We start from the raw sequence: 24,631 nt of genomic DNA on the forward strand, positions 1-24,631 counted from the left end.
TTCGCATTTGCAATGGCAATAGCTTTGGTCTTTGCAAAGATTCAAGGATTGGTGTCTCTGCTCATTTCTGCTCATTCTTTGATGAGTTTATCAACCCATAAAACTGTACGGTAAATCTAAAGTGTAATGTGAAAATATTAACTTTTGAGCTCTAATAATATTTAATTAGCAAGTAGTCATAAGAGACGAAACTTATTTAGGCTTTTAGAATATTGCTAAATTCAAACATCTTAAGCAAATAAACATGACAGCCAAGTGAGGCAATAATATGCAATTAGTGTTATGCATCGGATATTGATGTCTTTAGGGCATTCGGATCTGTTTGGCTATTCTGCTTAGGGTACGTAAACCTTTGGAAAAACTCAAGAGACCACGTTTTTGAGAGCTCAAACAAAAAATGTGAATGAAATATTTATTATAAATTAAAATAAATAAATACATAAAATTAAAGAGTTATCAGATGAAAATTGAATGTATTTTAAAAGCAGGACTTGAAGCAGGCTCAAACTATGATCTATGATGTATATCTATGGCCTTGCAATATATCTATGGTCTATGAGGTATATCTGTGGTCTATGTGGTATATCTATGGTCTATGAGGTATATCTGTGGTCTATGAGGTATATCTATGGTCTATGCGTTACATCTATGGTCTATGAGATATATCTGTGGTCTATGAGGTATATCTATAATCTATGAGGTATATCTATGATCTATGAGGTATATCTATAGTCTATGAGGTATATCTATGATCTATGAGGTGTATATCATGATGTAACTCCAAGTCCATTGCCTGCTGGGCAGTGATAACTTAATCTGCAAGCTGAGCTACATCTGTATGAAGACTGGTAGGTGGGAAAGAACAGACTGGTTTCAGTAAGGCACACATTGCAATGATATATGTCAATAATACTCAATGCGGTAGGACTGAATCCTGACCAGAGCTGACTCATATCTCTGTGTACACGAGTGTACATACCGCATAGTGCACTCGATGTTGAGGGATAATTAGAAAAAGACATTTAAATTAACCCTTGAAAAAAATCATGTTTCACTGTATGCCCACACAATCTTGCTATCGGTCACAGTGCTTAAACAAAATATGCCATTGTGGATGTAATTTTATCCAAACAGTAATTAGCCACATTGCTGAAGAGATTACTCCAGGCCTGTTCAGACGGGGGCTGTTGAATAGCACACCCTGATAAAGCACTCATTACATCCAGTGAAAAGCCCCAAGAATTTGAATCCCGGCTGTACTGTATGATGTCGCGAAGCGAGGGAGGGTTTAATTTCAGTTGACGTGCAGTTCCGTGCAGTGGCTGATGGGAGGCCTGCAGTCCAGCTGCACGAGAAATGTGTTTCTCAACATATCGACTGCACTGCTCAGCTGGTGAATGGAGCATGGTTTGGATTACACCACTGCTTAACTTCACTCTCCAGACCTGGCAGAGGACACACTGTTTTTTTTTTCTTTTCTGGAAAATCACCGAAGTATACATATTTTTTTTTGCACCGTGCCTGTCAGAAGCTCATATTAGGCTAGATGGAAGGTACTACACAAGGGCCTGTGGTCTGGGTGTGCCTGGGTCAAGAATAGCCGGCCGGCCATTGCATTACATGCCTGTATTACAGGCATTTAGCAGACGCTCTTATCTAGAGCGACTTACACAACTTTTACACATCATTTACATTGCACCCAAACCGACGGCCTTTCGGATAGAAGCCCAGTCCCTTACCCACTATGCTACTCTGCCGCCCTGCCCCATTGCATAATCAGCTGTACTGTCACCCATGGAGGGAGGGCGTTGATCCGCAGGGTTTTTCCCAGCTCTTTCCTTACTCCACTGTTGAGTCTCTCTGGGACGCTGGGAGCTTGCTGTGCACCTGTCCTTGGCTACTCACACCTCCGAACGCTGATTGAAACGTTTTCTTAATTTCTTAGACGGTAAACACTAAGTGCCCATGAAAATCAATCATACTTTAGTAGCGAGAGCTTAAATACGTTCTGAGGTTACATTTGCAAAAATCTGCATGACAAAATGGATTACGTCGAAACACTCAAGTACCTGAAACTGCAGGGATTTTTTTTAGGCAGACGATTTTTGTAAGCTCTTCCAAATATATTCCTTCAAGACGGAGCTTAAAATATTCACATTTACTGACTAATGGAGTCATTTTTTTGTATTTTCAATTGCTGTTTATTATTATCATTGTGGCTTTGTCTGCATATTCTTGTTTGTGTTGAAAACAACCATATAATTAAGATATAAGTATTATCTGTGAAAACAGATTCGAGCTTATAACAACCACATGCCATACATCAAATACTGTAATTACCCTGGTGCAATGTACTCAGAATGGGAAACAACTACAAGTGGTCATTGTCACATGCATATTAGAGGTAATTACGGGATAATCATGTTTTGAAATGAATCTTTCGGTAAATACGCTGCGTTATGCTAACATACATGTCCGGCCTAGACAACCTCCCCGGCAGACTGTTGCTCAGAAGTGTAAATGGAAACATAATCTTCTTACCACTGTGAAATTCATGACCTTCAAGATCCATATGGTCAACGCCAGATTTACAATCATTACGACTAGCAGCAGGAGGATGAAGAAGTACAGGCATCTCTTTCTCCAGCCGTATATTCCCACGGGATAAACGGTGGCACATCCCGGCCTCTGAAGGTTGTTAGGTTGCGCAGCCAAGATGTACTGCTCCTGGGTCATCTGGAAAAAGCAGGAGAAAAACCGTCAGAGGTGGCGATCCAGTCAGCACAAACACTTTTCATCAGTTTCACATTTTTCAACCGCTCCCCCCCGTGATCGCCGTTCATACGACCACACACCGAGAACTACGGCTTACCGCGTCTGCCGAAATATTCCGTCGACCGTCGCTTTCGTTTAACGCGAGTCAGACTCCCGGGATGTGGGGTTTTGATTTGTGTGGATTTGTATTTCAACACAACTGTTAAACTAAGTTTGGTTTGCGCTGTCTGATTTCTCAGTAGATTGACACGCTGTTTCCGCGCCCAAAACAGAAGTCACATGCAATAATCGAGCTAAGTGAGCGTGAAGCGATGAAATTAGATCTCACTCTCTCTCTCTCTCTCTCTGAAATGGCTGAATTCATGCATTTTTCACATTAACCTGACACAACATCAATCTATAAAACGCTGGTCCTAGCACACACAGAACATGATACGTATTCATAATGATAATTACTGCAAAAGAATACATTGACAATGTCATAAAAAGGTAATTTTGCACTTCATTTTAACCCATAAAAATCATACACAAAAATTGGACAGAAATTACTTATCAAGGAAAAGCAGGATAACAAATATGCAAAAAAAAGAAAGAAAAAAGTAGCACTATCTTAAAGCAAATACAGCTATGGAACTTCATAACTTTATTTGGACGGTGACCTGGTATCCATTTCCTGTGGAATTATTGTGCGGGGGGGGGGGGGGGAATTTGCTGGAAAGTGGCGAGTGTGCAGACGTGGGGGGGGAGCTGACAGGCCGTTCGTTTGATGCGTCCGGCGCCTCCGCGTGAAGTCTCCGGCAGCCCGCGGTCCACAGCGCTACACGGCAGAGAGACATGTGTCGGGAACGTCAGACCTACCCTCGAGCTCGGCGCTCGGCTAATATTTTATGAGCGCCAAAACAGGCCGCTGCTGCTGTGAGCACATTTTCTGGCCGGCTAACAAGCACCCTGGCGGAACCAAGTCCCGGCGCAGATCAATATTATCCCAGTGTGTGGAGGACCCCTCCACTGATGCTATCAACTAAACAGCTGATCAGAAAAACGCTTTCTTTATTTTATTTATTTTGACAACTGACTATGACAAAAGTGTGCAGCTCAATGATAACAATGATTAGGAAGTAGGTGGGAGTTTACCTGAAAGATATTAAAGAGGATGCTCCTGACTCCCAAGGGTATCAAGGTAATTTGAGGGTCCCCAACAATCACTGACAAAGGACTTGCAAGATAAACTGAACTCTTTTAGTAAAAGATCAGCAAAATTATTGCCTGTGGATATCTCTCATTACCTACAAGGTAGTCGCAGTTTCTTCAAAGGGGCATGTGTGCAAATCTATCTCACTGAAAATCACGTTATATGACATGTCGTATGTCATGGGGTCTCTTCTCCCACACTGTAATCTCAGCATTTTACACCATACCATGGTGGGCCTCACTAAACTAACAAGTGTTTTACTGCATTTACCGTATCTAATAACTGGTATAGGTTAGAATATGGGAATAAGACACCATTTTTACTTATACCTTATAGTCGCTCAGATAAGTATTAGTGCACAAAGTTAGGTCTCATCTTACAGGGTACCACAAAGTGAATAGTTTTTTTTCTTTCTGTTTTTATCACAGTAATGCTCATACGTGTAAATATGTCTTCAGGTTTTAATAGCATAACTTCATGTTTAAATGTGACCTCAGTGATGCTTTATTTGATTTACTCTATAATTCAAACTGTAAGTCAAATCCAATCCTTTGGGGCCTATTACAGTATTAATTTGACCCAAGACAGCGATCAGCCAAAAATAAATTCATTAACTGGACGGTTTTACTGTACAGTTTGATTCACACGAACGTGCCCTACATATGATGAATCTGCCGATAACCGCTCTCCTATGAAAGAGTGCCGCTAACCAATTAGCTGGCTAACAGCTGCATGTCATGGCATCTTTTATAGGGGTAATGAAAAGCTGTTTTTTTTTTTTTTTTTGAGTCAGGTGGAAATATGTGAAGGTGACAATCCGCCAGGTTATTTTCAGAAGCACATTCCTGTTTGTCACCCCGCCCACGTCGGGACAAAGGTACACAGTTTGGAAGCTGCTAACTTTAGTAGGAGAGTGACGTTTCATCAGTGTGCCAGACAAAATGACACATAACAAAAGGTAGGATTTCTTTGATATTTTAATGACATATGATAGACTTGAATTGCACTAAATTATTTATTGTTACCTTTGCAGTGCAGTGATAAATGAGTATGATACTCAGTGTTGTGGCAGTGCTACAGTGAATCTTCTGCTATTCTTGTTTACAAATGCTAATCCCTTTAGTCTTGTTTGTGCGGAAGAGCTAGGCCCAGTACTGTATCCAGCACACGTTACATGTCTTTGTAAAAAATGGAAGATAAAAGCGGGCGTCTATATCTATCATTTGCAGCTAGAATATATTTCTTAAGCACTCATGCCTAAAAGGAGAATAAAAGCAAGTTTTGTATGATCAAAGAGCCTACGTCAGCTGCACATTCAAAGGAACTCTTCAGCAGTAAATGTGTTTTAATGTTGTGACAGAGAAGTCGCACGTATGCGATGCTTGCGGCCTCAATTAAACGTTGACGTTTACTGAGCACGCTCTCCCCTTTCAAACGTTAGATATGAATTTGCAGCTCGGTGGGTTCTCCCATCACTGACAGTTTATGGATCAGGCCCGGGCTCGATTTTCAAAACAGCACACAGCCACGAGATAGAGCCGTTAATTATTTTCCGGAGCATTAGAAACAGAAACGCGTTTCCCCATTTTAACCTCAGTCACGTGCTATATTCAATAAAATCTGACAGTGTTTCACATTGACACGAGGGACCTTTTTTAAAAAAAGGTGAGAACTCAGAGAAATGCTTCCTGAAGCGAGTATCAAAGATGGCGGAGGGCATGGTTTCTGACTTCCACACGTGGAATCACGGCGTCTCTTTTGGCGGGAAGAAGCAGTTGAGCGTGTTTCCCGGGGGAACGGATTTACATTTCCACACTCTTCCCGTCCCGGTGGTGTTTATCCTAAAAACGGTAAACAATACCTGTCTTTCCATAAAGATCTGAAAACAGACAGTAATGTACAGTACGACGCAAGAAATTGAGTTTGGTTTGCTTCGATTTGGGATTTTCATAATAACTGACTTTAAACCGAAAATAGCCAGATGGAATGTTGAACAAACTATGACAGCACTCAGATGGAGGGATAATGTGATGCCAGAGAACTTCTGTGCAATCAACTTGACACTAATTGAAGAGATTCGCTTGGCCAAAGAACACTCCTTAGACAATGTACAGTAAGGTACCTTACGAGTGCCCCGTCGTCCAATGGCATCATCCCTATCAGTACTTCAAAGTTAAATTAAACAATGGGGGTAAAGAATTAATGGTTGCATGGGCAAGTAATTGGTTTTCCGGTTTAACTCTCAAATGGGTGGTTTTGATTTCAACACGCTAGCAATTTTTGGAAACATTTCCTGGGGGGGCATGCAAGCACTTCAGCCTAACCGGCATTGGGTGAGTGGTATCCAGATCTTGTACCTGAAGAAGTTAATTGGAATGTAATTTGTAACTTCACGCCACAGGGGACGATCTTTGCCGTGAAGCTGGTTGAGAGAAGAGCGATTTGAGTAAATTGCACGCATGGGTCTCCAATCACATCTCCTGAAGGGGGGCCATCTGCCAGTACCTTCGGCTCTGATCGCCGGGCGCCAGAGAAACTTCGACAGCCTCGGCTGCAGGTCGAAGGCACCACACCGAAGCAGCGCGACCATCGCGGCTACGGAGGGAAAGAAAAAGAAAGGGGGAAAAAAAAGAGAAGGCTGCCACAATCGCTCTCATCCACTGTCCAGAGAGAACGTGATGGAGGCCGACTTCAAGCAAAATGACTCTTCGGAGACTGCGGGGTCGTTGCCCAAAAACCCGGTGCCGCAGCCTGAGAAATTGCGCTCCTGACGGCTCGCACAAAAGCCGCCGCCGCCCCCTCCCACACTTTTTGGAAGTGGTGCCGGCCCGCTGAGGGGTAATGACAGCTCTTGACAGGGCATCTGGACCTTCCCCTAATGGACTCCCCCCCCCGGTCTTTGTGCTGGCGCCCACTTGCCGACGGCACGACTGACAGCTCCCGAACTCCGCTGATAGGGTGCGTCGCGTTTGACTTCAATACGCCGGATGAAGGCAAAGACTCGCTCGCACTGGAACCCCCGCTGGGCCGGGACTGCGTGTCCGCTGATGACTGACTTAGCGGAGACGCGGGCAACTGCCCGCAAAAGAGCCCCTTTTAGTACTCGACCGTGACGGCAACAAATCGAGAACGGCAACACGGATGCGCCCGACAGTAAGCTATTTAGCGCGACAGGGCGGGCACAGTGTGGTCAGCCTGATCCCGTCCCCGCGTCCCTCGCTCCTCTGGTGCTGTCATATCGCCGCGTGGACCTTCGTGCTTTAATCTCCGCTTGTCCTCCGTCTCGGAATCACTCCGGCTCACGAGCTGACCGGTCTTTGCGCAAATGACGAAAACTGACTGGGACACGGAAATGGCGGAGTCATCTTCGCCAGGCAAATTCGGCTAAAGAAATACGAAATAGAAACCGGGTCCCGTGGGTCGGGAGTGAACTGCACTCAACCCAGTTCTGTCTGAATGAATGGGAGAAGCCTGTGCGTATCAAAGGATCAAATGTTCTGAAACAAAAATGTAAATGCATTTAAACATGGAAAATAAAGAGGCACTGGAATAAGCCCTGAGCTTCAAGGAGGGAAAAATATGTATGTGCGCTCTCTCCTCAAGTTTTAATAAAGAAGAATATATTTACTTTCTGATACTTTCAAAAATAATAATAACTTAAATACATCAGCTAGAGGAGCTAGAATGAACCTAATAATAACAGCAGCAATAATAATGACAAAACAACAACAATACCAATAATAATAAGGGTAATAATAGTCCCCCTTTAGTAAAATCTTTGCTTAAAAAATAATTATCAATTCTTACTGTACATAACTGTAATATTTCCCACAGCAGATTATATGTATATTTTCTTGGAAATGGCCCACACAAAATTAAGCATATCCACATTTTTATGACCTTGGGCTGAGCATTAATCTTGTTACCGGGATATTTCAAATTATGACAGGGGCGGAGATGGCGGACGATTCCGATCTAATCGGATCTGAGAACGACGGGCCGTATCTCTAATCCCTAAGTGAAAGACAAGAAATCGATGCAGCCAGCATTGTGGCGTGAGATTCCGACCCCCCTGGCGCATGCACAGTAAAGGGACAAAGGGGCGTGGCTCCGGAACACGGTTTCCATGGATTCCACGGAACTCCATTGTTCTCCAGCCGCAGGCATGACGGATGCCAGGCCGTAACTCTACAACACCTCCGACAGCATCCCCACTCATACACCAACATCACGTCTGGGGGGGGGCGGGGGGTGAATTTATTCTTTTTGGTACCAATCGCTTCACACACCCACGTCATAAATAAGGCATGACAAATTTCTGCATGTTGAGAGGAGATGACATACATGTGCGGGGAGTCGATTTATTACGTGTAAAGCATGAATTTTTAGTCAAGTGGTGTTTTAGGCTACTACTGTATATCACCACCAAGCCAACCTCTGGGTCTATTACGAGTTAGATGAAATGCATAAAACATAGAAGTTGAGATTAGAATTGCCATGCATGCCTCCCACCGAGATCCAGGTGACTTTCCCTACTCGGTATTGGGAAGGTCGTTCCGTGCCGAATCAATCATCTTCAAGTTTCTGAAAGCTCGGTCTATCGGCCTTGTTTTGGTCATGTCCAATCTGAAGGGAAGTGGTCCTTATTTTTACATATTTTGTGTCGTGTCTACTTGTACTTTAACTGTAACTTACTGTAGAGCTTACCTGCTGCCCAGTCCAGTAGGGCAACTTTAATAATGCCCAGTATAGTAGGGCAACTTTAATAACAGCTTCAAATATTTGCCAGGCCAACCTGTTCAATAGCTTAATAATCATCTGTGAGAAAAAACATATATACTGTATACTTGTGTGTCAGTGTGGACACGCTTTAGGTGACTGAAACACTGAATTTGAGTAGGAACCTTATCTTTAATTCAATTTCATTTTGCCAGTTTGCAAAAATAAAATAAAATCCGCACTTTGCAGAAACTCACAGAACACTGAAAGTTTTAGAGGGCGTTGAGCTGCTTGTGATGAGGCCCAATGCCCACAGGCCATAAGGGCACGCTAAATACATACTGTAATCCCAGGAGCGGACTGAGGGGTCAGAGACTGGGCCTTCAACAATGCACAAACTGCCCCCACCCACCCACGCACACACACACACACACACACACACACACACACACCAGAGCTCAACCATCATAGCATACACACACGCACATACACACACACACACACACACACACACACCAGAGCTCAACCATCATAGCATACACACACGCACACACACACACACACATGAGATCAACCATCATAGCATACACACACGCACATACACACACACACATCCGAGCTCAGCCATCGTAGCGCACACACACACACACACACACACGCACACACACACCTGAGCTCAACCATCGTAGCATACATACACACACACACACAGGCACACCCACGCACACACACACATGAGATCAACCATCATAGCATACATATACACACACACATGTTGCATGACTCATTAGTAAACAGGGTGGATGCCAATACAACAAGGCTTATTCTTATAGCACACAGAGCATCACAGTGGTTATGCTAGTCCATAGAATGCAGCAGGATATTTAAAAATCATGTTTTTACAGCAGACAGAGGTCAGCTTCACACAATTATGGGTGCCGTTTCTGGTATACCGCTTAGAAATGCAGGAAATAGGCTGAGTGCTCCTGGAATCATTTATTCAGGGGAACTTTAGATCTTTTCAAACAGTCAGACTCAGTTACGAGGCCAATTCCTTGTCTGTTGAAGGTCCATTGAATAAAAAGGCTTTAAAAAATCAAACTAAAGACTCCACGATGTTTACAGCATTCACTATTTCACACTATTAGGCAGAACTGAATAAGCCACGAATCTACGTAATAACAAATTAAAAAGCGTAGTACAAAGGGAACTATTTAATGTCTGCCACATCTGTAATGTAATAAGCTGTCTTAGGCACCACGTTCAAACCCTGAAGAAACTGACAAGCTCATTTTAATTAGCAGTTAGTCTGTAAACAGTAGTGCAATGCACAAGGCAACAGTAAAATAATGGAGAGAGAGAAAAGCAAGACAGAAATATTGACACCGTTTGTGGTGCCGTTGCCAGTGAAAATCATCAGATTAAAAGCAACACATCATATGCGCAAAATTTGCATTTTAATTAACTTTACGATGGACCTCTCACCTTGTATGTGAAATGCACTGTTTTTTAATGTCCCAACCACCAGATGCCACAACTGCTGTGCATTAAAATGTAGGCTTAATATGTTGCCATTTTTGTTGTGTATTAACAGATTTTGCATTTCATTATATAATTTTCCCAGGAACAAGGTAGACCACATGTCAGAGGAAAGAGGATGCTGTTTTGTACAGTAATAGCTAAACAACTGAAACTGTATATTGCAGTACACTGTGTCTGCATATCATTTATGTATATAGATTCTTCTCACTGGGTAATTGACCCAGTCCCTGGTACAAAGCACACTGTGCTGTAGTGTAGAACCAACAATCAAGCCCCATGTACCACAGAACAGTGATTTCACAGATTTCCCAAAAATGACAGATTTTGGCACGCAGCCCAACGAGTACCAGATGGGCTCAATCAACGCATGTGCATCAGACTATGTGTGAAAATTCAGGGCCTTGTACGAGGGTCAGATGCTTGGTAATGACGTTCGAGAGGGAAGTCCTCTAGCTAACAACTGCCCTGATCTCACCAATCAAATCAATGAACTGCTTGCTTCAGTCAAAGCCCAAGTTCCTCTTTTCATAAGAGGCGGTCTTGATTTCTTTTGTCTCCTCGTCGAGGGTGATGCTGTCACAGATTAATTCTGTACACGTGTGCTGAGACAAATTCTTAAATAAACTACAGTATAAACAACTATAAAAAAAATCACCCAAACACCAATAGAGATACACATGGCACACTTCTGTATACACAAACTACAGTATAAAGCTGCTTTATTCAGACAACGGCAATTTCAGTGACTAAACGCATAACTATTCTTGGCTACCCAGGCTATCACATTTATATGCTTTCCTTTGTCAATCAAAACCTCTGCCCTCATTCTAAAAAAAAAAACTTAAAAAAAACTTAAAAAAAACTGTGAGCTCTCGCTGTGAGGCCGCATGCAGTCAACCAATCACGAGACATGCTGAGGAACACGAGGAGCATGCACTGGATAATTTCGTAATTTTCCCACCGCTGCTCCGCTGGCGTCGTGGCGAGCGTCTTTTTTGGGGGCGGAACCCCTCGATTATGAGCTCGGTGCGCCCCAACACGCCGCCAGCACTCGAGACTCACGCCATGCCCGCGGACTTCGGCCTCATCCCGAGACGTCACGGCGCAGCGGGACGCTTCGGCGCGAGCGTCGTACTTCAATAAGCCGGAGCTTCCCGAGACTGCTACAGCTGAGCAGTCACTGACATCTTAAAAGGAGCTTTTTTTTCATGTCTAGACTCACTGCCTTCTTATCGTCAGGATTTTGTGAGTTTATGAGAGCACGATGGCGTAACCTGTTTTTGTGTTCATTAGTTTGATTCACAGTTATATTTATTGACTTATTTATCTTGGGAAAATTTGGGTGGGTTCTTTTTTTTTTTTTTTGTGGCTTGGCACAAATTTTAAAACTACACTAAATTTGATATTGACTATTAGGCTCACTGTCACAGTTGGTCTCCTCAGCAGCAAATTTGTCATTTCCTTTCCCGGTGAGGACGGACAGGAACTGTACGTCCGTGTTCAAGTTAGCGACATCCGCGCAAGCGAGCCTAGTTTCAGAAACTTCCGAGCGAAAGCAAAAAAAAAAAAAAGAGTCGCGACAATTCTGCCCGGGCGTTGAATAACCAGCGGCGAGGACGCAGACGTATTATTAGAGCACCTGGCGGACCCCGATGACACAGCGGGCCAACCAATTTGTCCCGTAGCGGCGTCCCGCCACAGCGTGACTTTTTCACCCATTATCCGAAATGTCAGCCCCCTTTTCTCTCAAGATGAATAGACGGGACGGTATCGCCGCGAAGGCCCCCCTCTCGCTCCGTCTGACTCCCGGGGAATTGAGCAGCAACACCCACGCCGGCCGCCGGGCCGCGGGACAAAGCCGGAACACGGCGGCGGGGCGTTAGCGGCGGCGCGGGTTCGGCGGGTGACAAACGCGGCCACCGCTTAATTTGCAGCAGATAAAGAGAGTCGCCGACGATTTCGGGGAGGTTATTCTTTTCGCTTTATCGATGCGTCCCATCACCCGGCGAGCACGGGCCGGTTTCGGCAAACGCGTTTCCATCAGGGCCTGGGTGCTCATGGGTAAAACAGTAGCAGTAGCTCAGGCCCAAGTTTTTTTTTTTTTGGCAGGACCACAACAGCGGGGCCAGCCCTACACTAATGTCTGTGACTGAGTGAGTGACTGAGTGAGTGATGAAGTTACACCATTGGTCGGCCGAGTTATGAAGTCACGCCATTGGTCGCCCGGATCACGTGTGTTAGGTCCAGCCATATACTAGGTTTTAACCTGGTCTTGTTTCTTGTGACATAGCTGGCTTCTCCAAACGACTAACATTATACGGTATGTAGTTTTGATCATTCCTTTGTTGGCGTGTCACACAAGCACAAGCTGCATTGCATTCAAACAACGGTGGCACGCGCTATTCTGAAGCTCACGGTTGATGTAATTCTCAGAAGATCAAAAACTAACCAGGAACATATGCCAAGCCATCATGTCAGTTAGTCTACGCTAATTTTCCTGTCACTTCGCTCTGATAAATGTGTTCAATTTTCTACGATTGGCCCTTCATAAGAGCTACGTAACTCTTAGTCTGGGTAAGAGCATCTGCTGCATGTAGTGCCACTCCTTTATAATCTGTATATAACACCTTCATAATCACTACATGAGCATCCATAAATGCTTATACCAAAAACTGTAAATAAGCATGTTCACATTTCACCATTGAAGCAGGAAATTATATTGCCATACCAAGTGAAACCCATTTGTTATGAATGTCTGTGTAAAGCTTGTGAAGGTGAAGGCGTCTGGTATCAATGAATTATATTATGAAGGAGACTGCTACCAAACTTTTTGTTCTCAAAGTAGTCTGTAACACATTAAAAAAATAACCATACAAAAATCCAGATTCATAGAATCCTAACAATACTATGATGAGTATAATAACATAAGAACAATGGCTAAGTCGTGTTATCACAAAGGCATTAAATTGCATAAGGAACATATATTTGGAAAGATAAATATACATGCGTGCAATGTCACTGTGTCCCTAAACCTGCCAGAAAAAGACACCATCGTTTAACAATGTGTATCCAGGAGTTTCTTCAGTAACCCGTTCAGTTTCACAGTTTCATTAGACAGATTACTGAAATCATGCCAATCTCTATTCCCCATGGGGTAGGAATATATTTTTATTAATCATTTTGTAATAAGGTGACTGCTGATATGAATTTAGACGACAACGTACGAGCCAGTTTTTATGCATGTACCAGATTATCCCTGCAGGGTAACCTTTCCAAAAATATTTTTTAACGGTGGACCGTTTTTCTTGCCACCTGACAGTTCAGTCGACTCTCGCGTAACAAAATCAAACGATAAAAGCCGAAATGCCAATGCTCACCGGAGGAGTGATGTAGACTACCCTATGTGGGATTAAATTAACAGTGAGCATCAAACGAGTATAGCCAGCGGGGGTAGGCTGAAAACCCGAGTAATTGATTGTGTGCATTTATGGGCGACTGCATAGCCCGAGTCTGCTCCGCGTGGTTCAAAACAAAGGAAACGAGAAGATGCCTTCTGAAGCCTACATCACAGACGTCCTGTGCCAACAGCTGTAAGGCAACTCTCAACCCACAGTTCACAAAAAAAAACAAAAAACATGGCAACATGACTCCCTGTTCGGCAAAACTGGAGTATAAAAGCATGAGTGGGAAACACAGCACTGAGGACTGCTGCCTGAAAGAAGACAAACCAGCAGAGGCAATAGAGCAGAGACACACATACACACACATATGAACATATACACACACACACACGCTCACATACACACCACACACACACGCACACACACATACACACACATACATACGCACACACACACAAGCACACACACATACACACACATATGAACATATACACACACACACACACTCACATACACACCACACGCACACACTCACATACACACACATACACACACATACATACGCACACACACACAAGCACACACACATACACACACATATGAACATATACACACACACACGCGCTCACATACACACCACACACACACACTCACATACACACATATACATACGCACACACACACAAGCACACACACATACACACACATATGAACATATACACACACACACACGGTCACATACACACCACACACACAAGAACACACACACGCAATGCATTCAGAGGCACACATACATACAGTACACACACACACATGCTCACATACACACCACACACACACACACACACACAAACACACGCATGCATGCACACACACACACACACAGACACACACACTCACCGCATGCCTACATCAGGACCGGGGAGTCAGAGAAAGACGAGGAGACTCAACAAATCGAAGCGACTGAGGGGGAATCTGGCGGTTGTCCACCCCTTGAGAGCGGCGAACACATTTCATCAGGACAACAACCCCACATCTGCCAGATCAACAGAGAGGATGAGCCAAGAGAGCCCAGCTTCTCAAACACGGGCTTTACACAACCGCATAAACACTATATCTGTGTCTGCTTTGCATAAATCTGCATTCACCGGAAAAAAAAAAAAAAAAAAACAGTTCTGATAAATCATCAAGTATGTCCCTAAATGGCTGGGCTTTTTCTTTTTTTTTTCAGAGAACTGAACCGAAACACAAACCCAGACAGGAAAAAAAAAACCCCCATCCTATTTATGTTTTTGAGCGACACTGTTTACATTTTACGGCTTTGCCCTTTTTCTAAAGCTAAACAAAATGAACACACTTTTGTGTGGCGTGATCCATGAATGTCCAGGGTGGCTGTGAAAAAAAAGCTCACACCGAAATGAATTCATTCCAGTACGATTGCAACAGTGGCCGCGGGTAACTGTGGCATTGGATCAGACCCGGCGGCACGCTGGTGTTTGGTAGGCCGTTCAGGCCCACACTGCAGCAGCTGCGGCTCAGGTTAAACACCTGGAGAAATGGAGCAGGGTCCGGGACAGAGTGCATGGGTGACCGGGGGGTGGGGGGTGGGGTGGGGGGTGGCCGGTGAAAGCAGGCGGGAGCGCTTCCCTTTGGGACCACAAATTTGAGGAGCCGGTGTGCTTTGACAGGACGGTGTGTGCTGCTCATCAAAGGCGGTGTCTGTAGACGGGCGGCGGTTCACACAGTCCGCTGCAGGAGGATTTTTCTGATGCTCTGAAGAGGCGTGTCGAGCCAAACATCGTAAACAGGATACATGATTCACGAATGAAGGGAAAACAAAGGCCCGGCAAGAAGGAACGCGCGTGTGTGTGAGCGCACAACGCATGCGCACACACATGCGCACACACATACACGCTCACACACGCACACACACACACACACACGTGCACACACATGCGCGCACGCACATGCGCGCACGCACACACGTGCACACACATACGCGCTCACACACACACACACACGTGCACACACATGCGCGAGCACACACACACAGTGTAAATGTGTCAGGCTATGCAGCGTAGCACTAAAGGGCTTTGTTTCCGCTTCTGGACATGCCTCGCCTTCTGAAACTTTTTTCCACAGGAACTCAAACTAAAAAACGCTTCACTTCTTCAGGTCCATTTCCCCTCACGATGCCCGCAAATAAAATTATGTGGTGCGATGACTTTATGCTGCAGCTCAGACAGAAAAAAAAAAAAAAAATGAAAATGTGTTCCGAATAAGCGCTCATCCAATATTTTCGCCAAACTGCATTTTCTTTTTAGGATATCAGCGAGTACGCCCCTTGCCAATTTCATGTACTGTACATAATGTACCTAACACAGAGACAAAAAATAAAATACTAAATGAGTCCGGCTGCAAAAAGTGGATTTACTGCGACAGAAGCTCGCGCATCCAACAGACCTTTTCTGAGCCACCGGATAGCGTTTATGAAAAATGCTGCAAACGTCTGGCCACCGTGGCCATAAATCACAGCGTCTGCTGAAGGCAGCCCCCGAAGCCCCGGATCCAGCGGACCCACATCAAAGCATGACTTGCAGTAATGTGTGAGAAGGAGCCACAGACGATCAAACAGGAAGCGGTGGAGATAATTCTGATTAATTTCGAACGCGCGACCAACCGATCGCTAAATCCCGTTAACGGCCAAAGCGTCGCGGGCCGCTTTTCCGTTTTTTGGGGGGCTTCGTCGCTCGTAACGGCGCCGATAAAGTTTGAGTCACGGCGGCACCTGCTCGGATCGGTGGCACTAAACCGCGGCCTCCGTCGCGTCTTCCAACGAAACGGGCAGCCGATGACAATTACGGCGAGAACGCCGTGATTAAAGCGAAGCTCCATCTGTCGGCGCGGAACACGCTTTGTCGTGGCCCAAGGAGGACGTCGTTTCCCGGGGACGCGCTGAAATAAGGTGGCCATCGCTAGCACCAATTAGCCGGTTTCGCTGGCGTACGAAAAACAAATCCCAAAATTCCCAGGAAAGGGGAAGGGCCTAAAAACTCATTTTAGTGATTAATTACCGACACGGGAGATAATGACAAGCACATATGGTCCAGAACTTGAGACGTAATCACGTCCTTTGTGTCACTGAGGGAGCGAAGCACATCGTCTCTCGCAACTCTTGCAGGAATTTAATATTAATTGAACTTGAATCTGTTTATTAAAATGCACATACATTACTAATCCGTAATAACCACGCGACGTACTGTGTTAGATCTCAATCAACTGGCCTGATTTAATGTGGTTGCATAGCTTATTTCCTGGAAAGTCAGAAAATAATGTTCACATAAACGCGACTGTCTGTGGTGGCAGCTTCATCACAGTACGGTGCGTGGCTTTCTGAGGAGAAAATAGTTACCGGCTCACGGACGAGCACCAGAGGATTTCTGGCACTTTAACTGCAGTGTTCTTGGTATGCCTGCTAATGGCCTAACGGGGACACAGAGAACGCAGTATAATGAAGGGTACACAGTGTGAAAAAAGAAGCACAAAATGGATGCATAAATATGACCCAGTAAGGGCCTACACTCAAGGTGCCATTTCGGCTCAAAATCTCCATATTTCAACATTGAAACATAATTTCAGGGGGCTAAAATATGACAAGTTGAAAGTGGAGAGGGCTTATGTAGAGATCATCCTTCATATGCCAGAGGGATATTTCTGTTGAATATGCTGTAAATGCCAGCGCAGTAAAGCTAAGCGCTTCTGGGTGCCAATCAGAGAAAGCCGGTGGGACTGACTTTAAAAAGAGGACGACAAAGGGACACACCGGATAGCCTCCCTTTCCTCGTTTATTTAAAAAAATAAATAAAAAAAAACCATTGAAGAATGGGTAAGAATATGAATTCACGGCACTCATTTAATGCTGATTTACAGTACAGAAATGATCTATGTATTTAGTGCATCACTATTCACGAATGACGTGCTTTTATAGCAGCAGTTTTGGCAGTATCATACACTCGATGACTGGCTTGAGTAGTTACTGCAGAAGCAGGAAGTGCCCATTGGAAAGAGGGCTGTGTTTTAAAACGTAGATCACAGGCCTGGAATACCACTTGAATGTCCGGCTCTAAAAATGTGTACGTGTCCGGTTTATGGTCCTGACCGGACAGGACATGGTCCGGTCTGAGTAACTGATTGAAAAAAAATGTGTCAACAGTTTGTAATGAATATACATTTTAACTTCTGCCCGGTCTGTGAACCATTCCATTCCAACTCTAACCCTGGGAACCCTACTTAGACCCAGAATCGAAAAGCTGTGGATCTGACCGATGTTCTGAACGAATGGATGGAATATACTCAGTCAAAAGCAAAGTGGAAGTGTTTGTTCTCACGCCGAAGTTTACTTCTAGAGTCTGACATTTTCAAAAGTTCTGGGCAATTTATTTTGATGTTGCCTTAAGGCACGTTATCAACTCGATATGATGGATTTTCTCTGCTCCATGTGTAGATATGATCTATGGGCAGAAAGTCGTATTTTGCATTTTGTATCACTGCTAATGATCTAAAAGATTATAAAAGATATAAATATAAATATAAAAGCTCCTGAAAAAAAAGTACTGTATAGGAATTAATATTCTTAGTAGATACAGACACAGGCTTGAATGCTCGCGCAATGCACTTTGCAAAGCAACTAATCTTGAACTCTTCATTTATATTATGCACTGAATTATTTCAGTAGAGGTTTGTAGCTTCAGTAGCAATACTTCACTGTGGAGCTGAACACACAGTACTGAACGCACTGGTTCCGGCAGACTTGACCGTGCTCGTTTTATTTCGATTTCTGTTGCACCCAGTGTCAATGTCCACAGTACAAAGTATGTCTCCATAAAACCATGTTTTATTTCTTCCACTTTCCTCTCATCAACTGAAATTTGGGCTTGGATTTTATTTTTTTTAAAAGGATTGGGGGAAGGAGTGCGGATAATGATTTCTGAACAGGAAGGTACAGCATTGGAACTCATCCTCAACTGTCCCGGAGTTTTCCAATTAGCCACAAACTACAGGGCTCAGCAGTCATGACATGATTTTTGATTCCGGGATGCATAAATTTGAGTCTCTCACATTGTCAGATTCCACATTGAACGCTGGATGCTTTAGCCACAACTTTAAGCTTACATCCTGACACCACACCGTAGAATAGGGGTTATTGTTGTTTTTACCTCATGCTGGCATGATGACTGCATTGTCAGTTGTCCAGGACAGTGAGCACTTGTTTAGAAGCCTTTAATGAAATGATAATATTTGCTAGTACTTGGATTCTAAATTTATTTTATTTTTTATTTAATTTATTCTACCTTCTGCTTGGAGCTTTAATTGTGCTTTTCCTGTCCCTACAGGGGCATTTAATTATCCTTCAAAACTAGACCAATGGTTTACTAATGGTTGTCTTGAATCAACAGCAAGCTCAAATTGCTAAAACAAAAACAAAGTTTCTAAAAGATTACTGTATAACTAAAAGTAATTTGAAGAGGGTTTGTTCAAGTGTTGTACCTGCTTAAACTGATCGTACTACTGATCTTATGTGAGGCATAAATCAATCATATAGGAAGTTTTTGGTGACATGCAGTTAAGCAAACAAAAGATATGTTATTATATACATGGAACTTTAAACTTGACTTCAAGCTGGCTGCTGCTTGGAGCATGGATACTTGTGGTTGTTATGGATAAATAAAGAAATCAAGAGCAACATTCAAGGCCACAGTGTCTATTCATCTACCCATCAAATGTAAATATTATGGACAACTATCTATTATGGACAACTATCTAGTCTTGTCAAAGGAGAGTCTTAATTCAGCCATGTACAACAAGCTAACAGTTTGAACTGAAAAGAGGCAAGGTGATTTATTTTTTACAAACCACATACTGTAGGACTGGGGCTCCACCCATTTACACCCAACGCTTCATGATCTCAATTTGCAGTGTCAATACACCCTGTTCTTCTTTGAGGAGCCCGTCTCATGAAAGATTAATCTCTAATAAATCACGAGCGGAGAAAATCTGAGGCAAAAAAAGTTTGGGCAATCAGACGGCGGGGCGCCCCGCAGAGCGGAACACAGCCAAGTGGATCATCTCTCCTCCGTCAAAAGATTGACGCCGTTTGTTTTACGGAATTCATAATGAAGCCACATCCGCGGCTTGAGCTCCCCCCCCCTTTTGTTTTGCGTCTGCGTTCCAGGGATAATGGTGGAGAATAATTCCTCTCAGCTGCCTCAGATACGGGGTTTTGCATCCGTTTGTTTGTTTACTTAACCTTTAGCGAGGTTGTCTGAAAGCAGTTTTGCATTTATAGTGAATATTTGCGGAAACATAAGGGGGCGGGGGGCGGTCCTGCAGGGTCGTAGGTAATACGCGGATATGTTTCCTAACCATTAATTATAATCGAATTGGCAATGCTTAAGGGTTCAACAAACAGTGCGCGTTATCAAACCCACATTAATATACACCCCAAATTTCATTCCAAATGTATCAAGATAACATCCAAATCTATCCATTTACAAAGGTTTCCCATTAGGGGTCACTGTTATCTATTTAGACACAAAAAAATTATGGAAGGGGATTTAATAAGATAGTAATTTAAAATTATGCAAACAGACCCTCATTAATACCATCCACATCTTTTAAGTGGACTCCTGTGCCCATGGCTGTCCTATTCAGGTCCATGCAGTAGAGGATATATTAAAGTTGGTTCACATTTTAGTGTTAATTTTTCAGTATTAACAGAGTTGATTTATAACTAAAATGCCATTCTGTGTATAATTCCAGTATTAGAGCATAGACTAGAAGGTAAATATGATTTTATCAAGTAGACAGAGAAAACACAGCAAACAAAACACTAGCAAGGTATTTTAATATTTAAAAGGACAGAAATGAAATTTTAACTGACTTTTATTGCCACGGGATGCAAACTTGTTAATGAAGGAACCATTTTTAATGATTTTGCTTTGCCTCTATGTTCAATTAACTAATTATGTATTGTGACACCTTACTGTTGCAGTGTTAGGCACTTCCATGGAGTTGATACATTTCTCTTTTAAATATTCTTTAATTAGTTCTTTAAGACAGCTAATGACAGCCTCTTTGGGTCTACTAATGGAGGGGACCTCGAATCTGGGATTCATTATAATTGATTATAAATGTCCTCTCACATCAGTAGAATAAGTAAAGATTTGAGATGCAGATGTGAATAAACATGAAATCCCATAAGCACAATTTTCCACTTTCTCTGACCATGAAAGGTGATCATGCAAATATTGTACCATGTGGATAACAGCTGATGCCCTGAATGTTATTTATAAAATGCGCGCACACACACACACACACACACACACACACCAAAAGAAGAAAACAATTTATCCAGGAACAACTGTACATCCAGCCAGTGGCCAATATGGTTATGTCACACGCTGGTGTGACACCCCTGGGAGGGAGATGCGGCAGTTCCCGGTGTTCACCGTTGGTTACCACATGGGGATGGAGAGGGAGAGAGGGGGGGAGGGAGAGAGAGAGAGAGAGAGAGAGAGAGAGAGAGAGCCACACCACACCACACGCACCCACACCAACCCGAAATGAAATAAATCAAACACCTCCACCCTTCCCCCATACGGGCTCCAGGCAAAAACTAAATTGACTAACAAAGCAGCAAACTAAAATAACCAAAACAAAAGAATGTAAAACGGTAGCGACAGCTTTTCAACTCATCACTCCTAGCTGGGCCAGCTTGGCTTTTCTTCGTCTGTCTTGTGCTCCAACAAACAAAACCCTAAGACCCCAGAGTTAATTCAACTCTATCAGATAAGAATTTGTCCCCATTGGGTTTGAATTTGAGTTGAATTAACACTGGACATTTTGCTATGTAGGCAGATGGTTAAATGTTTTGCAGTCTTCAGCCATATTTTCTGTAAGATGTAACCTAGCTTCACCCATTTTAATGCCTTTGTTTTTCAGAATAGCTTAATAAAACGTCTATTAAAGAATGTCTGCAGGCTATCAGTCTACTAAAGCCTGATAATCCTTAGACAGGTAGACAGGTAGAGGTCAAGTGCTTATTCCCCTTTTCCTGTCCAGGTGTGTGTTCTGTGGGAATACTTGAGAAATCACAAGGACAAATTAGCATTTGTGATTAATGTCATTGTGTAGAGAAAACATGATGTAAAATGTACCCCCCTAATCATGACCCTCTTTATTTAGTTAGCTAATAAAGCATATTATGCCAACACCTTTGTAAAGAATGTTTTAAACCTTTATTAACATGTCATAACATCCTAATGTGTCGTGCATTACCACATAATGCCTTGTAAGGTCAACCATTTGACTACATTTCCACCACAAATGCCTATAAACTATTCATTAAAAAGTTATATAGGGGTTATGGGGGTCACACATGTGCATAATATATAGCATTGCCATAATTTGTCTGTGCATATACATATACATATTGACCATACATATGCATATGTGCCACTTTAAGTTTTGTAATCATCATATTCATTTTTAATATTCAAAACATCTAAACATTTCATTCATTCAGAGGGGCAACGATAAATTGAGAGATCTACCAAGATCCAAGTAATAGGAATGTTTTTTTTTATTGTGCTATATTGACAGTAAATATTGTGGAACAGAATAAATTAATTCATTATATCACTAAATGCTGTGATCAAACCACTTGAGAAGATGGTCAAACCCTTAGAGAGATTATAATCCCAAATTTATTATTGCAGAATACCATTAGCAATGAGCCACTTCAAATTCAAAACAAATTATTTGGACCATAACAAAAATAACAAAAATATTTCTGCCAAGTAATACTGTAAATTTCAAGTAAGCAATTTTCCAACTGTAAATGTTTAATATGTATGCTGTAAACGTTGAATTGTTATGTCACATAAATATTTATTAAGGCTATAATTGCTTTTCATCTTTCAGTAACAACTTGTGGTGAACACAATCACTGGATATAAACATTGACAGAAAGTATGCCACACAGGAGAGACAGAGAATAGCTTACAAGTTACATTTATTGTCGAGAAAAAATACTGACCTACCCAGATACAATTTTCCCCACAAGACTGAGCAAAAATGAAAACTACGTAATTAGACTTATGCCTAAACTTTGGCTTTTGCTACATCGTGCGTTTGCTAAGTAAACCTCAGCTTATATCATCTTGTTCAAATTTAGCAAGTCATTAACATGCATGGAGACTCCATTACGGAACTTGATTACCTTGTGCATCGAATACACGGATCTACAGCAAACAAGGTAGCATTACAGCTCACAAGCGCTGAGAGCTAATTAATCCCTTATGAATCAGACCACAGAGCTAGCAGACCATGACAGTCCCTGGAATTCAGTCAGTTGATTTTGAAACAGCCTGCCGTGAGTTCAGACTCCAACTAGAGGACACACCATTTTACGTTTCTTCTTACGTCACCTGTGGGAAAAAGTGAATACGTTTCTGTGCCGTTTGCCTTCCTAAACATGGTCCGGAATTTACTGGGGGAAAAAAAATGCATGCAGTTCTTTTACCACTTATTAACTGATTGAATGGAAAATATAATTTTGATAAGCATGTGCATGTTTTCTGTACGCACCTGCATTTTACATTTCACAAACAGCACAGTATGAAAGACGTTTGTTATATTGCACATTTTCAACTGCAAATTTCTCCAGTGTATGTGACATTAAAGCATTCAAGTTTGATCAAGGGGTGGATAGCAGTATTGGTAGTGACCTTCCAGCCATGTCAGTGTAGCACTGATGGTCTAATAAAAACACACTAAGTGCCACCATTCCATCTCTCTCGCCAGATTCAGGCCAACAGCATGAGGCAGAGTTCAACAGTCAGAATTATCGCTGAATGCTCTTGTACGTTTTAAGCACTTCAGAGGGATAAAGCAAGTCCACTTTGACACAATGGGGATCTAAATTCAATCCCAAGGGATGCTTAGCATTATCTACATGAATGTCTTCCTGGTTTTCTGTTGAGCAGAAGAAAGCTACAGCAAGCATTATGACATTTTTATATAGAACCTTCATAATCTGGCATGATCTTACTGTAGACCGTGTCACTTGGATTCAGTCTACTTTAGTCCTGTATACTTTATAAGCCTGTCCTTTCATAAGCCTGATCTTCAGGTGGCACATTTGCCTGTAAAACAAGAGTCACTGTCACATTTATAATGTACTGTACGTGTGACCATTACCTTGACTGGGCTGACAGTTTGAAAATGTACTGTGGCTGTCCACTGACTTTAAATCTGTCATACATTTAATGAGAAGACAGCTCCTGAAAAAATGCTGTCAACATTATACACACATTTTATAATTCACGTGACCCATTATAAGCCAATTTTCCAAATAAACATGTTTTGCTAAATGTTTTCCTTATTTTCAAACAAAGTATATTGAATGAACCCATCTTCTTCCTGCAAGAAAAATATTCCACCCACATGCAATGTATTTTCAACTTAAAATGGAGAACACCTCTTTCTCAATGTGGGTTACTGAATAGGAAGTGAAGATTGGAGAGGAATATCTCCTAAAAGTACTTTGCAACTGAATCTCATTTTCTACAGAGCAAGAAAGCCAAACTGCCATTTGTCTTCCCACAGCGAGCCATCACAACATTTTTGTATTTCTGAAGTAATCGTTTTATGTTTAAAAGATAAATAAAAATAAGAATAATACCCACACTTCTTGAATGTTATTGCATTATCCCAAGGTTCCTGTGTGTTTTACTTGAGATACACAATCGGTTTTAATGAGCATAACATGGTGCTGTTGTATATCCATATGGGTCTGACTTTTACATTGAAGGCAAGCTCAAGTTCCATTTTGATTTCAGCAGAACATCTGTGGCTCATATAAACACACGAGTCACCGTGTGTACTTTCTCCACGTCTGTGAAAGCCGAGCTGCACATCACGCCAAGAACACAGATATTCT

At 42.6% G+C, this 24,631-nt stretch overlaps 1 protein-coding gene across 2 annotated transcripts in view; it reads right to left on the reverse strand.

Annotated features, from left to right (window-relative positions):
* LOC118231242 (zeta-sarcoglycan-like) overlaps positions 1-24,631 on the reverse strand; it is a 232,551-nt gene that overhangs the window by 62,955 nt on the left and 144,965 nt on the right. For both annotated transcript variants that reach the window (XM_035424887.1, XM_035424886.1), the window contains one exon: positions 2,542-2,736. In XM_035424887.1, coding sequence (XP_035280778.1) covers positions 2,542-2,736 — 195 coding nt within the window. The remainder of the gene's footprint in view (positions 1-2,541; positions 2,737-24,631) is intronic.

Source organism: Anguilla anguilla, chromosome 7, assembly GCF_013347855.1.
Source record: "Anguilla anguilla isolate fAngAng1 chromosome 7, fAngAng1.pri, whole genome shotgun sequence".
NCBI classification, from domain to species: Eukaryota; Metazoa; Chordata; class Actinopteri; order Anguilliformes; family Anguillidae; genus Anguilla; species Anguilla anguilla.